The 16,614-nt window shown below is 45.3% G+C and overlaps 1 protein-coding gene across 1 annotated transcript in view; it reads right to left on the bottom strand.

Moving 5' to 3' along the window:
- FAM20A (FAM20A golgi associated secretory pathway pseudokinase) overlaps nucleotides 1–16,614 on the bottom strand; it is a 277,967-nt gene that overhangs the window by 47,216 nt on the left and 214,137 nt on the right. The window contains exons 5-7 of the mRNA XM_069655076.1: nucleotides 15,238–15,330; nucleotides 13,314–13,429; nucleotides 2,560–2,740 (exon numbers count right to left, since the gene is read on the bottom strand). Coding sequence (XP_069511177.1) covers nucleotides 2,560–2,740; nucleotides 13,314–13,429; nucleotides 15,238–15,330 — 390 coding nt within the window. The remainder of the gene's footprint in view (nucleotides 1–2,559; nucleotides 2,741–13,313; nucleotides 13,430–15,237; nucleotides 15,331–16,614) is intronic.

Genomic DNA, 16,614 nt, shown 5'->3' on the forward strand with positions numbered 1-16,614 from the left:
AAACAGTCTAAACGCCTTCTTCAGGCTTAAAAGTTTCATTCATTTACGGGAATATGGTGATGGCACATTTCTACACTATATACAAAACTAGATAATAACTAATAAAAATAGCTAAAAAAAATTATTGTTCCTTGATCCAAATCTTTGTTTCCACTAGTTGAAGCAGAAGTGGTTGTTTCAAGATGGGGTACATCAGCCACCATCACCCTATTAGAGAAAAAACAGAACCCAGATTCCTATATCTCAGAAACCATTTCAAATAGCTCCTTCATAGGTAAATTATTACAGAAAATAATGATATACCAATTGACTAGATATACTGAATTTCACAAATTGCTTAATATGAACAAATCTGGATTCAGACCTCAAAGAAGCACGGAAAGCAGCCTGCACAACATGAGACAAAAATTCCTGGGACACTTCACAGGAACACACTGGCTGTACTCAGGACTGTACTGAGAACCAAAAGTGGCCCTGGAAATGGTCATGAAAGGGGGCCCAAATCACACTAAGTCTCACGCCTCCCACATGAAACTATGCTAAAAGAATAGATCCAAATAGTGAAACTAAAATACCTTTGCCCCATATAGGGATTACAATGTAGCTTAATATATCAGAACAGTGACATATAACATTGATTAAAGGTGAGAATGACATACTGGAAGCCTTTTAGCAAATGATTTACTTCACAGGGATGTGGGGGATGATGTGAGCTGGAAGAAAGGCTGCGGGCGCATGAGAGAGGGTAAGAGAAGCAGAAAAGCAGGGTACCTAATCACAAGCGGCCCATGGTGCAGAGGCGTGCCAGGAAATCTGTAGAGCTCCCTGTACACCTGTCCATCCCTGGATCTATTGATCCTACTGAACCTCTCTGCAGCCTATGACACTGTAAACTAGACAAAAAGAACTCAAAAGTCTAGGAAACAAGATGGCCATTTGGAGTAATGCACTAAAATAGCAATAAAAGACCAACCAAGTAAAGATTAGGGAGTTCATATCCCTCATCTGCCCAATCAGCGGTTGAGTACCCCAGAGTTACATTATCGGCCACCCTTGGCTGATCTGGTCGTGCAATTCACCAATAACCTCTAACTTACAACTGTATGCAGATGACTCACAACTATTTCTTAGCACACCTAATGAAGGAAACGCCTGTAACATCATCACAGCGTGCCTGCGAAGTATCTAGGATTTACCATTGTCAGGTCTCTGCAGGAACTCAGAAAATAAATGTAATAATCTGTTTTGGGTTCTAATACCCTAAAATGCACTAGCCCATTTGAGCGCCTGGAGACTGCCCCTGGGTAGTACAGTGAGTGGCATAAATCAACATAACATCTGATTGGCCTGGGAAGGCCTTCACACGTTGTGACTAATGTAAATATTTTGGTCTTATTATCCATTGATAAGTTATCCAGCATACCACTCAGGATGAATTCCCCAAAACACACACTTCCAACACTATATATTCTAAAAATATGACCCTCCCCACATTACGGAGATGCAACCAAGAATTAAGATAACACAGGCTCATACAAAGAGTTTCATTTCGATCATTTCTACCACATTCATTTTCCACTCCAATATTTCATGTAGATCCAGGTTGTTATCTCCCCAGCCCTGAAGGACTTGCAGTGGCTCCACATGAAACATCAGATTCTCCTCAAGACTCTGTGCGTGAATCACAAGAATCTAGCAGCTCAGGAACAGCTCCGCTTCAATCTCAGTATCAGGAAACACATGGGCAAGAGGGACCTAAGATGGCTTCCTAGAACCTCATGGTGTACCTGCTAAACAAGGAAAGGTGTTTAGGAAAAAGATCCTTGGCAGTGTTTGGGGCAAAACGGGGAATGCCCACCCCCCCTTAGATATTCATCTCGAACCCTTCATTTACAAATTCAAGAAGAATTAGTCCGGGCTGAGGGAGCATCTTCAATGATACCTGCATGGGAGAGTTCACTGAATTGTGGCACACTGGTTTTGAGATGCTTGTTATGGCTTCTTACTCCACAGGTTTACTAGGAATGTTCTGGAAGCTACTTTGATTGTTACCTTTGCTCATACTGTTCACGTTGCTCTCCTGTATTTGTAAGGTTTGACTGTTTTCTGCTTTTATCTGCCTCTACCTTCTCAAAGTTCTTTAAAATAGTCCTCTGCAAATTGGTGTTATGAAAAAATACAAAATAAAATTAGAAAATGTAGCCTGATAATTTGATCTGGTTGCCAAATGTAGTCTATTTATGCCAAACGTACCGTTGGGGCACTCATCTGCATGTCACTTTTCCAAGAGTCATTGGCACAGAGTCCTTTGAGGTTGTACACTCTTTCTCTCTTTATGCTGGGTAACCTCTGGATGACCTTAATGCATATTATATCTGGTTGTATGAAGTTAGTCGATTGTTGTTGCGGCAACTGATCTTGGGACACCCTTCCTATCTCTCTACTGCACACTGGATCCTCAGTTTCATGTTGGCAATAACACCTTGAGCATATACCCTGTAAAGTGTGGCTTTGTTCAGTAACAACACCCTTAACACGCACTGCTATTGGCCAACTCACTCTTCTTTTCCGGAAAATGTGTAGGAGCGAATCCACGGGTTGGGAACGGAGAGTCTTGGGGCGAGGCTGAGCGAGGGCAGGAATGCCGACAGGGACCCCTCTAACATGTGGGGGTTCCCGCAGACTGCATACTCCGTCTTGCACATATAGGGGCACTTGGCAAAGAAACAAGTGTTGTTTGCTGTCAAGACAAACACATTGGTTAATAATGTACACCAGTTGCTTTACTGCTGGAAGTAGGATTTACATTTTCTATGTTAGAACACACTCCTGTTACTTCTAAGGCCTGAAGGCATGCATATGATGAAGGCACTATACTTGACAGTGAGTGGTCATTCAATAGTTAGCGTTAGACTGCCCACATGCAATGCTGATTTCTAACAAATTCAATAAATGTGCCAAGAGATACAATGAATTTTAAAAAATCAATGACTGAAGCAAATGTACTATGATTGCCAATCCAGAATCTGTGCTCCTGGATAGGTTATGACATGATATAATATGTCATTTATAACGCGCCTGTACACAAGTGTTTCTAGGCGCGACAAGACAAGAGAGGGAAGACAGAGGGAGGACAGGACAAACAATCTTACCAGGCCTTTTGTCATTCTGATTGTGCAAGTGTGCAAAATGCGAAGTGCAGGGCGAAGGGAGAGGGGCAAGTGCCAGGGAGAGGGAAGGGGGAAGTGCAATCAGGGCAGAATGCACTGAGCAAGTGCAGCCAGGGCAGCGTGGCTTTGGGTAACTGCAAGTAGGCAGTGGACTGTAGGGTTTACAGTTATATCCCCTAAGTGGACGGTAGGCCCGGAGGTAGTGGGGGGGGCTGTTAACAGAGAAGCCTGGTACAGAGTGAGACTCTGAGGGTAGCCAAGCAACCAGTCACACAGCAGACAGGCAGGTCAGCAGGGGAGGGCGAGAGAGAAAGCAAAGGAGGAAAGGAAGGTCTTGAGCTGCTTTCAGAACTTCAGATGGTCCGGCTCAAGTTTGAGAATGGCAGGGAGGCCATTACAGAGGGAGACACCAGCAGTGGAGAGAGATATACCCCCACTCTCTGCCTGGAGAAGCGGCTGACCCTCAGAGTCGGAGGTGGATGAGCCAAGGGCTCGAGAAGGAAGGGATTTTGGAAGAGAGAGTTGGATGTAGTGTGGGATCAGGCTTGTGGACAATGCAGAGGGTTTTGAACTTGATCCTTGCAGCTACGGGAGCCAGTGGTGAGTTTCAGGGCTGGAGAGATACAGTCCTTGGGCTTGAGGCCAAGGATAGGTCTTGCAATCCTGTTCTAGATTAGTTGCAGAGGGCGGGGAGTAGAGGAAGGCAGATTGAGAAAGAACCTGTTGCAGTAGCCCAGTCTAAAGAGAACCAGGGCTCTGGAGAAAGTGAGCTTCTGGGAGAAAGTGAGAAAAGGAAGTATACCTCTGAGGAGGTGCAGCTTGTAGTGGGTCTTCTTGGCAAGGTATGTGATGTGAGGGGAGAAGGAGCGAGTCAAGTCGAAGATGACCCAAGGTTTTTTGCAACACAGTAAGGCGAAGGTAGAGGGCCCAAGGAGGTCGGCCAGAGTGAGCGAGAGAAAGTAGGACCAGGGCTTCCAATGAGAAAGATCTCCATCTTACTGGCATTAAGGCAGAGATCGTTGGAGGCGTGCCAATCCTGAATCGCGGATAGATAGTGAGGAATGAACGAGAAAGCAGAGGAGGCTGAGGGGAGCCTGAAAGAGAGCTGAATGTCATCCGCATAACACTGAAAAGTTAAATTAAAGACTGCCCCGAGTGCAGTACTACTTACTGCTTTGTATTTCTTATATAAAATTGGGTTTTTGAACTACAGCTGCTCCTTGAAATACAGATATGTTCCTAATTCTTGGTCGTGTTATGATCAGGTTTTAAATGCTGTATCATTTTCAGGCCACCATCAGTTGCTGAAAGACTTTCAGATTCTAGGTCAGACTGTCCACTCCTTAAGCCAAGTAAATGAATTGGAGAGGAACTACAAACCCGCAATTCTTTCTGAAAACCTCCCACACCTGCACCCACTTGCACAGCCATTTAATTAAAAGGGCTTCCTACTCATCCTAACTAGCGTCAGCAATGGCATGGTTTCCAGATATTTTACTACGGCAACTGTGACCCCTCACCATTGACTATGCAGGCTGTGGCTCATGGGAGTTTTATTCCATAACAACTGGCGAGCCAAAGGTTGCAGATTCATTCCCTCTCTCTTTCTACTCGATGGAAATGCAGTGAGCCATTAGGTAGATTTCGGCAACCAAAACATACAATAATGTTTCTGGTAACAACCTCAACACTGTACTGCGTGCTGTGACGAACCCTTGGATGTCATCCCTTCTCCCATAGAGGGGGCGGGGGGTCTTTTCATGGGGCCACAGAAGTGCAGCCACAGCCCACTAATCCCCCTTGGGGTGGTGTACCGTGGGAGGATAGCATGGGGAGGGAAACCCCTTATGGGATGAGGGACGACACACTAGGGAGAACAGTATTTACTCACCCCATCACAACCTCCCTCGCCCTCTTATCCCATAGAAGATCATGTAGCCCCCTACACTTTCATGTACCTGTGCAAGGTAGACCCTTCCACCTCCTTAACAAGTACTGGGATGAGGAAGAGTAGGGACTACCTATGTGAAACCTGTAGAAAAACTGAGACGAGGAAGAACATCAGTACCTCTCTGAATCATGGCAGTGAGGAAGATGCGCAGAGTGATGAGTAATACTCCAAAGAACCAACATGCAGAGTCCAGTCAATATGGATAATTAATCACAGTGGGTTCTTTAAAAGGAAAGGACAGGGTAGCGTTGTCGAACCACCCTCCCTGGAGGAACCGTGAAGCTCAGGAAAGCTGGAGAAAGAGAACAGACTGGGACATTCCAAGAAGGGAAAGCGAGTCCAGAGACGGTCCAGTGTCAAATGAACATGAAGGAGAAACCGAGGTAGAAACACTTAACGAACTGGAAGGTCATAGAAAGTGGGAAGTAGAAGTCCAGCCACCAGGAGAAACGACGCCCCTGCGGACTCAACGCAGACCGAAGGCGAACAACGGCAAGGAAATCACATGGCTGACAGCTGGCGTCTAAAGATCCCTGACAACGCCGTAGACCAGAGAAAAAAGTTACGTGGCTAGCAGGGGAGACATAGAGCACCCAAGCTAGTGGAATAACAGTGGACAAATACAGAAAGGCTCCACAAATAGGGTCTTGGACCACAGGGCAAGAACAATATTGGACTGCAGAGGCATCAAGATTGATCGTCACAGGCACAGTACCTGGCAGGAGAGTATACCAGGTGGACTACAAATAAAGACAGGATATGCATGTCTGGGACCCTCACTCATAAGTCCAAAGCAAAGCATCAAGAGTGATCATCCTAGTCACAGTACCTGGCAGTAGAGTGCACCAAATAGACCACCCATAACAGCAGAATATGCAAGTCTGTGACTAGCACCCATAAAACAATATCAAGGCATAGAGAGTGCTCATCATAGACACAATACCTGGCAGGAGAGTACACCAGGTAGACTATCCAAAGTAGCAGAATATGCAAGTCTGGGACTCACACCCATAAAACAGTACCAAAGCATCAAGAGTGCTCATAGTCATCACATCACCTGGCAGGAGAATGTACCAGGAGGAATAAGCAGAGAAGTAGTTATTCATCATGTCAATACCTGGCTGGAAAGGCCACACCGGTAATCCATCAACAAAGAAAGTGAAGAAACAAGAGAAGACAAATATCTCTTCTTCAGTGCAATTGTAGAAGAGAAGAATAAACCAGGGGAAGGGAGGCATCCCCTCTGGTAGTTGTGAACATTGAAATACTTGTGTACAGAAGGAAGAAGAAGCAACCAGGGATAGGGAGTAATCCCCTATATTTGTTGCAAACAGTGAAAGAAAGCCAGGGAAACAGGAACCCTTTCTCTGGCAAAACATGCTAAGAACTGGCAAAATCTCCTGTCCAGAAGGATGACAGCATCCTCCTGGTTCTCCTAGAGACCTTCTCCTTAGTCGAATAGAAGTGTTAGGGACAGAAGAAGGTTAGACACGATGATGGACTTTTATGATTTGCAGGAAGTTCTGACAAACCTTAGTTTATTAGTTGAGGCAGAGCTACCCCTCTTAGCAATAGGGATATAGTGGTTTCCTTTTTTTCATGAGAATAAATGTTTAGAGCCAAAAGCATTCCACCTTTCTGTCGCTCCATTACTTCTGCACCCTTACAGTGCCCCGAGTGAGTTTGCCCCTTCGCCAAATACAATGTGCATGGCGTACGCTAATTTGACTATATACAGAAGGTTTCATGCTCTGAAATTGGTGGCCCTCGTCATGAAGAGACCTGGAACAAATGTGAATTCAATCCCTTCTAAAGAATTTTTCAAACGCTGTTTGAAGACCTTCATGTTTAGATAATGGGTATTCTTAGACAGCTCTGCTGCTTCTGGCGGGTGTTCACCCCTGTTGTGTCTTGTTCATATGTTTTTTGTGCGCCCTTCCCGCCACTGGTGTGCGTTGCACATTTATAAAGTAAAGGGACATCTCAAGAATATGACATTCCCCATGCAACTTCACTCCCTCTTCAGTGGGCCCCTATGAGCACTTCATCCAAGGCTTGTGTCTGGTCCTAAAGGTAGTATGAAACTGATTTAGTATATTTAATTGGGCTCATTATCTGATATGATGCAGAGTTAAATCAGATGAGCACATGTATTTGACTACAGGGCAATCTTGTAATTATTTCTTTTTTTCTTTCTAGATTAATGTATTTTAAAGTCCCTTGGTCCAGGTAGCCCCATAGTGCAGTGTCAGGGGCTTTGAGAGGGTATCCACGCAGAGCTGCATGTACCACAGAATGACACAGTGGGCCTGATTGTGATTCATTTGGGTGCTGAATTCTGCCAGGGATGTGGCAGAGCTCGGAAAGACAGAGTGTCCACCAATTCGTTTTAGCAGCACATTTTCATTTTGATTTTGCATCCCTTGCTTTGTAAAATTTCAGCTGAAATATGTAAAATGCATATGTACGCCACATATGTTGTATATATAATGTATGCCACATAAATGACATCTAATATATATTGTTTATTATGCATATAGCATGTGTATATCACACACGCATCATGTGCATCACACAGACCATATATGTGTGAGGTATCATATGTTTAAGTTCATGTATATCTGCAACCATCACTTATATGTGAATCTAAAGTTAGCATTTCTACTACAAGCAACAAGTATGAAGCTTACAAGGGACCTGCACTTTTTAATCAGAAACGCAGCCCTTTTTTTAGTTTTGTCTTCATGGCGTCACAATTCAAAACCTAGTGTGGCAAAACTGTACTCTGCAAGACCCAGAAGCAGCTGTGCCGAGCTGCATCGTCCGCCTACGAAGTCGTCTTGCTGCAGGGACAGCTAGACTTCGCTGGAAACCGTGCCCGATGTGCACAAGATGTCCTGAGCTGACCCAGAATGATCCCATCTACATCAATGGCTTTGGGGCATTCCACTGAGCCATAATACCCCCACTACAAGTTTTGTGGCAAGCTCCGTCAGCCATTCACCACAAGGAGCAGCTGATCTGCTCACCGCGATCCTAAAATGGCCGCCGCCCAAAATGTGCGCCTTTTTGATTACTATGTTTGCCTAGCAACCCTCCTACGTGGAGCTCATAAGCCAGAAGGCGAGCCAGAGGCTAAAGACGGCCTACCACGCCTAAGGCCCACGTAGTACAAGGCCCCTCCTGTCTGCACCGGCAGCACGGAGCTGGACACTGCAAACCCTACACCCTTTACCATCGCCGCCATTTGACTTACAAACTACCCCGGCCAGAGACTATGCTCACACCCAGAGCGCCCAAGCCACAAAACCATTATATTAAAAAAAGACAGTCACAGGGGGGCACAAGTACACCGTAAATGTACACTGCCTGCAATCCAGCTCGCGCCTAAGATGGACACAGATATCTACACTAATCAGGTACCAAACATATGCCACAAACTGCAACAACTGATATCACTGGGAATCCTAATGGTAGCTATATACTACGCCGCTATCTAATGCATTATGCCTGTTGTGTTATCAATGCTGCTAATATTGTCTCCATCCACCCTGTTTGCGCCCACTTGCTGTAATACTGATGACTATATGTTGAAGCCATATTGCGATTGCGACTGCGCCTCCTGTCTATCTGCCTCAACATAGACTACTAGTCTGCCTATTTTTGATTGTGCCTATTCCTAATCTGCTATTGTGATTGTGCTTCCTGCCCATCTGCCTTAGCGTGGCCTACCACTTTGCCTAATTTTGATTGTGCCTATTGGCAAACTGTGACTGCGTTTGTGCATCCTGCCCATCTGCCTTAACGTGGCCTACCACTTTGCCTAACTTTGACTGCGTCCACTGCCAAACTGTGTTTGTGATTGTGCCCACCTGCAGCACTCCTAAAACATGTACATTCCCTGGAGTCCACTGACTCTCCTCATTATTGCGCTAGCCACTGCTTTGGTAGGGAATATACTGGTTAACTACCCCTACCATAGCTCCTTTAACTTTATCCCAGCACTACCTTCCTCCTTTATAAGCAAAGAAAAGCCTACTAAACCAATCATGCAAGAACCACTGATAACACAACCCTGTACTACTCGTGATAGAAACGGAAGACTCTGTGCAAGACTCTCCAAATTGTACGAACCTCAAGCCAGAAACTTTGTATCCGGTAATAACAGATCCACACCTTCTCTAGACACTTCTACTCATAAATCTAAGGTCAACCTTCCATAAACTATATTGAGCTCGCCACCCGTAGCCCCAGCTTGCCATACTTTCAAAGGAGCATTAATAAATGCGAGATCTATGGTTGCCCATGCCATTGAGATAGCGGAGATCATACAGCTAGAACAACTAGACTTATTAGCAGTCACTGAATCCTGGCTGCACGCCGCTGCAGGTCCAGCGCTCTCGCTAGCCATCCCTAAAGGATACACTATCTTAAAATCAGACAGAGTTGATACACGTGGAGGAGGTATCGCACTCATTGTTAAAGACAATTTACCAATTAGACTCATACCCCATCTAGACACCAAATCCTGCGAGAACCTATCGGCCAAACTCAATCTAAATAGCGCCAACACTCTCACGATCCATCTGATATACAGACCACCAAACCCTATTGGAACGTTTGAGGACGACTTATCCAATATTGTATCCAATAATCTAAAAACTGTTCTCAAGTTATACTACTAGGAGACCTCAACCTATGATATAACAACCCCAAAGATGCACATGCATCAAATGTGGCAAATATCCTATCAGAACAAGGCTTCACCCAGAAAGTAATCGACCCCTCACATACAAGAGGAAGAACCTTGGACTGAATAGCAGACCACAACTGTAACGTTACTATTTCCTCCATATCCCATTTGATATGGTCGGATCACCACCTTATAACTTTTACCCTTGACACTGCAAAACCCATTTCCCTGCCTGTTTCACTAGCTCCACCCATTCCCACTCGAAACAAAAAAACATCACCTGTGACAATCTACTTCCTCTTATTATACCCACTCTAAATGCTATCCCAGAAAATCTGGGACCTGATCCTTTGGTCAAGGAATACAACCATATTGTGACCACATCCCTAGATTCAATAGGCCCACTTAAACTTAGACAAAGTAAACCCAAGGCTCACCTCAATTCCTGGTATACACCCTACCTAAAAACTTTACGTACCAAAAAGAGATCATGCCAGACATTGTGGAAATCACACCCATATGAAGAAAATAAGAACAATCTGAGTGCCATCTCTGCCCTATACAAAAAGGAAATACTCTCAGCCAAACGTGAATACTATAATAATAGAATAGCCCAAGTATGAAGGAACTTTTCGTTATCCTCAAATAATTAAAAGCACCCATCCCTGTACCAGACAACTGTACTAAGGACACACTTTGGTGCTTGAATATTCAGCAAGCACTGGCCAACAAAGTTGCGACCTTACAAATAAAAATGAATAATAAAAAAGCCTCGCTAACTACCAACACGTCCAACAGCACCACTTCAGTTACTCCCACCAACACTGTCAAGGTGCCCCGGTTAAAATTTTCTAAAGTCACCATTCTTGAAACAGAAAAAACGATACTCTGACTCAAACCTTCCAACTGTCATGGTGACCAATGCCCTGCCCAACTTATAAAGGACGTAGCCAGAGACTGTCACCTTTCATCACTAAACTTATCAACACATCCTTTGCCACCAATTCTATCCCTACCAATCTCAAGATGGTGCTCCCCTTATTAAAAAAAGAACCCCTGATTCCCACTAATTACCGACCTATCACCACGGTACCCTTTCTTCTGAAAATCATAGACAAAATGGCATATTTACAAATCCCAAAACACCTGGAATCAATTACCTGCTAGGGTCAAGACAATCAGGTTTCCAGCCTCAGCGCGGGACAGAAACTGTGCTAATTGACCTGAAGGCCCAGATCGGTGACCTTAGGGATAAAGGCGATTTAGCCCTCCTCTTACTACTAGACTTATCGGCCGCTTTCGATCTGGTCATCCACCAGGTCTTGTGCAGCCACCTGGACTTAGCAGCACACTTCTCCCCAGAAGCTATCGCGTGGATACAATCCTTTCTCAGTGATCGTACCACAAGAGTCTTCTCTCCCATGGCCTCAGCTGACCCTATCCCCATCACGTCTGGGGTGCCCCAGGGATCATGTGTCTCACATCCCTTATACAACATTTTCACCAAGCCCCTTTTCGATGATCTGGATCATCTGGGTATCACCTACACAAATTATGCAGATCCTCCTACCGATTACTGGTGATTATGATAAGGATTTGGCCTTGGTGAATAAGGTTTATCTCATCATCCAGGCATGGATGGCTACCCATGGACTATGCCTGAATGACAAGACAGAGATCATCATCCTGGGAACCCCATCAAATCTCAAAAAATTGAGTCCTAAATACTCAGCCCTTAACATCGACAATAATATCATCCCAGTCGCTAAGGAAGTAAAAACCCTGGGGTTTTACTTGGACTCTACCCTATCCTTCAACAAACAGGTAAATACGCTGGCCTCGACCACAGCCTACACCTGCAAACTGATTAGAGCGGGGAAAGCCTTCCTCTCTAATGACAGTTGCATTACCCTTGCCAGAGCACTTATACTATCAAAGCTAGACTATTGCAATGCTATGTACATGTACATTGGGGCGAGCACACAAACTACCAAGAAAATCCAACTTCAGCAAAACAATGCTCTCAGAGCTGCACTTGGAATTGCAAGGAGAATACATATCTCTGACATCAGAAGAGCCAACAACTGGTTGTCCACACTTGACAAAATAAAACTTAAAAGTCGCTTCCCTTCCACACAAATGTGTAAATAAAGTAGCCCCCCCCTATCTTGTGAATAGAATTGTCACTAAACCTGAGACAAGATTAACCAGACTCTCCAATACAAATTGTCTTCTGACCCCCAGATTCAAACTGGTCAGAGTTGGAGGAAGCAGCTTGCAAGTCAAGGTTACCCAGCTGTGGAACTCACTTCCTTCCCCCCTAGAACCATCATACCTAAAATTCCGTCACAACCTTATAAAGCAGCTCAAAGACTCTGACGGTTAAGTGGACTTCAGGCACTTTACTGAACGGATATCACATATTACCAGAACTTTTTATAGTTTTCACCTGCCTTAGTGCTTGTCTATACTCTGGACACCTCTTTGTAATTATACTGTAAAAATGTATTATTGTAAATATGCTCCTCTATGTAATTATACTGTAAAAGTCTATTACTGTAAATATGCTTTTTGACATCATATAACTACACTGTAACTGTAAATGTATTCCTATGTACAACCAAGGTGTGAGTAACCTTATGCAATGCGCCCAAATACCTTTGGATCTGGTGCGATTACAAGTAATAAACAAACATATAGTGGAGATAGTTACGAGTAGGGTGACCAGACGTCCCAGGAATTGTTTTCATTTTAGAAACCCTGCCTGGGGTTTGCATGGTTGGGTGGCTATGGTCCCGGTTTTTGCCAGGACCCAATTTTGAAATCCCGAAATCGGGTCCCGGCGCGACTCTTCCTGCGTGAATGGGGGCATGAAATTCTTTTCATGCCCCCATTTCCTGCCACTTCTCCTCCCTGGCGCCCTCCTCCAATGAGAGGAGTGTGCCTGTGAGCACACCTCCTCTCTGCCCCCCACAACAGGCCAGCGACATAAAAGTAGGACTACAGTGGTATTTGTATTTATGTTAGTCCGACTTCTATGTCTATGGCCTGTCCCTTTTTTTTCCCTTTTTTTAAAAATCTGGTCACCCCAGTTATGAGGAGGGATACGCATCTTGCAGATGGTTTGCTATATCCAACAGAATGCCCATGTTGAAATGGAGAATTACCCAGCCTAATGCAATGGAGGTTTCTCTATTTTTATGCATCTAACACAACGTATTTGTTTCGTCAAGATCATTATTTATGTAATTTATCCTATCAAAATTCAGTTGCAGCATCTATTGTTTTTATGCATGTTTTCATCATGACACATTGCTAACATGCAAGCAGTATTCTTTAAGGAAGGAAACAGTTTGAGACACAGGACACAATTCTAGGAAAGTCTGCCAGTACTGGGACGTTATGGAGGTACAGATGCGTGTCCTTGATGCTCCCCTATGTAAATATGCATTGCTCAAACCACAGCCTTCTTTTGCATGCGTAGGAACCTGCGGCCTACCTGGTGAGACAAAGAACACACTCTGCAAGACTTCGTTCCGGGCCACCTCCAGGATGTCGCTGGAGATATTGACCAGCCTTCCAGCCACTGGCGGGACCCGTCGGAAATCCAAAATCCTGTCAGGAAAAATGGCAAATACCGGTCACATTCAGGTTAGAAAAAAGCAAGTCCTGAGCTTGCTGGACCAGGGTCAGAGAACCGTATCAGATTCTTAGAGGGTGTGGACTTTACTAGCCGTGCTTTGATTGCTCCAGGGCACACCCCTCGTCATGGCATTGGCCACACTACAGGTTGGCTGCACTCAGGGCCGCCACATCACTGGGATAGTTTGTGCCAGATCTGGTTGGATCTAGGTGGTCGGTGTGATAGTATCCCACCTCGACAGGCTAATTTCTAATACGCCAATTCATTTCTGTAGAGCTGTGAACCATCCTCAAAAGTGTTCCGACCATATTTAAAGCATGAACCAGTATCTTATACGTAAATTACAAAGAAAAAACATTTTAGGTTAAAAAAAAGTTCTCAAAGTGCAAAAGCCGTGGGCATGAATCACCCACACCAACGTCAGTGGCTCCCAAGAACTATCTGAAAGGTAGTCCTGAAAATCCAAAGAGGACTGGCTAACACGCTTTTATACCGGCACCTCGGTCATATAAAACAAAAAACGCATTTACCTGAAAAGCAACATGTGGATGGATTAAAGATATCCTTGCGCTGCTACTTTCCATACTTTAGAAACAACCTCACATTTCTCTAGAGAAATTTGTGGTACAAAGTGCCGCCTTGCATGGCAGTCAAGCCGCTGGGAACTGAGTGCAGGTCGGCAGAGGCATCCAGTGCACGTTATGTAGGACTAGAGTTCTGTGTTCTGTCTTCTGACTTCCGTCGCGAGCCTGCTTCTAGAGCGTATCCCTGCGTTCTGTGGAGTGAGCAGGGATTTAGGCAAACCTTCCCAGGCTGAGTTGCCCTAATCCGAACCACAAAGGACTGTGGACTGGTAGATAATTGAACATCAGAAGGGTTGCCAGGTGCCTGGTCATTGACAGCAGCTGCCCAAATAGCCAAGAACATTGGAAGCAAAGACCTGGACCCGGCCTCCCTCTCTCCCAGCGCTGGAATCTCAGAGGCTAGCATGCTTATTGTTTGGAATTCACCCCACTGGCTAGCCTAGAGATGTGTAGAACTCCGGTCCCCAAGAGCCCACTCAGGCCAGGTTTTCAGGATAATCACAGACTATGTGCACAAGTATTGACAAAGCCAACTGATTTGTTTTTCTTGTAGGTATGGGAATTTTTCAGGCATCTTGGCACAAGATGTCAACAGCTGGCAAATGGTGTACATTCCTGGGCATATTATGGCAGTGCCTTTCAAATGCCAATCCAATGCCTAACCAAGAGCCCAAACTGTTGGGTTCGACAATGCAGGTTTTTTAATGAAATTCGGTTCAAGGAACATGTGCAAGGGCATGCATGGTGCTTATAAAACATGTGGCTGAAGACAGACTGGCTAAGACCTGTGTCCATTTGTGAATCTGCAAGGATACCGGCAAACTCTATTACCGCTACCAGCACTTCGTCCGGCGGTATTACCATCAGATTAAGATTGCCAATGGTTGTAAATACCCATTCCCTGGAGTCCCATTGGACTCCACTGGGGGATTTGCCAGTATTACCGGCACCAGCAACGGCAATACCAGCGATTTGTGCTGATAAGGCACCTGACTTAGCTCCAGCTTTGGTAAATTAGGTACCCCACCGGAAAAACTTTGCCGGTGCAGAAAAGGTGCTGGTATACGGTCATACCAGCACGATAATTCCGCACTGGCAAAGTCATAATAAGGCCCATTGACTTGATTATAGCAGGTAGAGAAGCAGGGAGCGCAGAGTTAATAAGGGAAGGAGAAGAGATGTTCTCAGTGGTGTACCTGTCGAGGTGGAAGGCGGCCACTTCTGCATTGTGTCTCTGGAGGTCGATGAAGTAGAAGAAGTCCTCCGGGGTCTCCTCTTCTCGTTTCTGTCTGAAAGAAAAGACATTTACCAAATGGCGGGAGGGGGCAGTGGGAGGAGAATATCTTCCAGCAGAAATGGGGTTGGGTGCAGGGGTGGACTGGGAACCAAGAGGTCCTGGAAATAATTTTAAAAGTGGCCATATATTACACATTTTCAGATAGCCCAAAACTTTTCCTAAGGGAACACAGGGAAATACCACACAAAAGAGGCCCTGGGTGCAGAGGCATACCAGCTAAAATCCCCAGAGTTCCCTATAGGCCAGTCCACACCTGGGTGGGTGGTAACCGCTGTGGAAGTGGTCAAGCATTGCAACATGTTGCTTTTCCCCCTGGCCTGCACATTAAAATGTAAAAGCAATCTGTGTCCAGAAACATGTCCTGTTAAAATAACAATGCCATCTGTTGTGCTTTTCAATTGTCCCTGAATATATTTTGTACATTAGGAAGGCTTTTGCTTTTTCATTACCACCCAAGGGCACTGCGGTGCATATCTGCACAACTGCTGTTACGGCTTCGCAAGTCTTAATACTATAAATACTAAAAAGCTGTGCAAGCCAGGGCATTTCAGTGCGCGCCCATTGCATAAGAACGGTTCTTGCAACCCGCGCGCCTTCCCCGCCGGAATCGAAACCATAATTACCTCCATAAACCACAAATGAGAATGGGAACGCCGCTCCAGAGACCAGTTCCACGTCAATCCATATAATACGGGACATAATACGTCTGTGGGGAAAGCAGCGTGCGGCGGCGGCGTAGAGCGCCGTCGCGCGCCTATTACATTCGTCACGGCGACGTGGGCCTGAGAAAATGGAGCGGAAAATCCCCGTCCCTTCCATGAAAAGCACCGTGGCTCCAATTATGTGCCGCCTGGGCCGATTATGCGAGTGGGGTTTGCAAACACAGGGATAGATTTAATTGCTAAGGATTGGAGCCTAATTAGCTGAAAGCGTTGGCCCACCTGGTGCACGGTCTGCCGTGCAGTGGAAGAGGAGGGTTGCATTTTCAGCTCCCTTTGTGCGCTGGGGTGGGAGAGCACCTCGCGCAACCTTCTCCAGTTAAGGCTTTATCTAGAAGAGCCTTGTTTTTTCCATTAATACCTACTAAATGCCGTGTTTTTTGCACTGACGCGTCTTCCGCCCGCACGCTGTTTTTGCATGATTGCCCTTTCATGCCCATATTATTGTTTAACCCAAATTCTTTCTCTGTACGTGGCTACATTTCACCCTAATATAGTCAGGCAACCTGTTTTGTTCCCCCAAAAAGGGGCTCTCTAAGTGCCCAGACTTCATTCTA

This window comes from Ambystoma mexicanum, chromosome 3q (genome assembly GCF_040938575.1).
Source record: "Ambystoma mexicanum isolate Mex_15411 chromosome 3q, UKY_AmexF1_1, whole genome shotgun sequence".
NCBI classification, from domain to species: Eukaryota; Metazoa; Chordata; class Amphibia; order Caudata; family Ambystomatidae; genus Ambystoma; species Ambystoma mexicanum.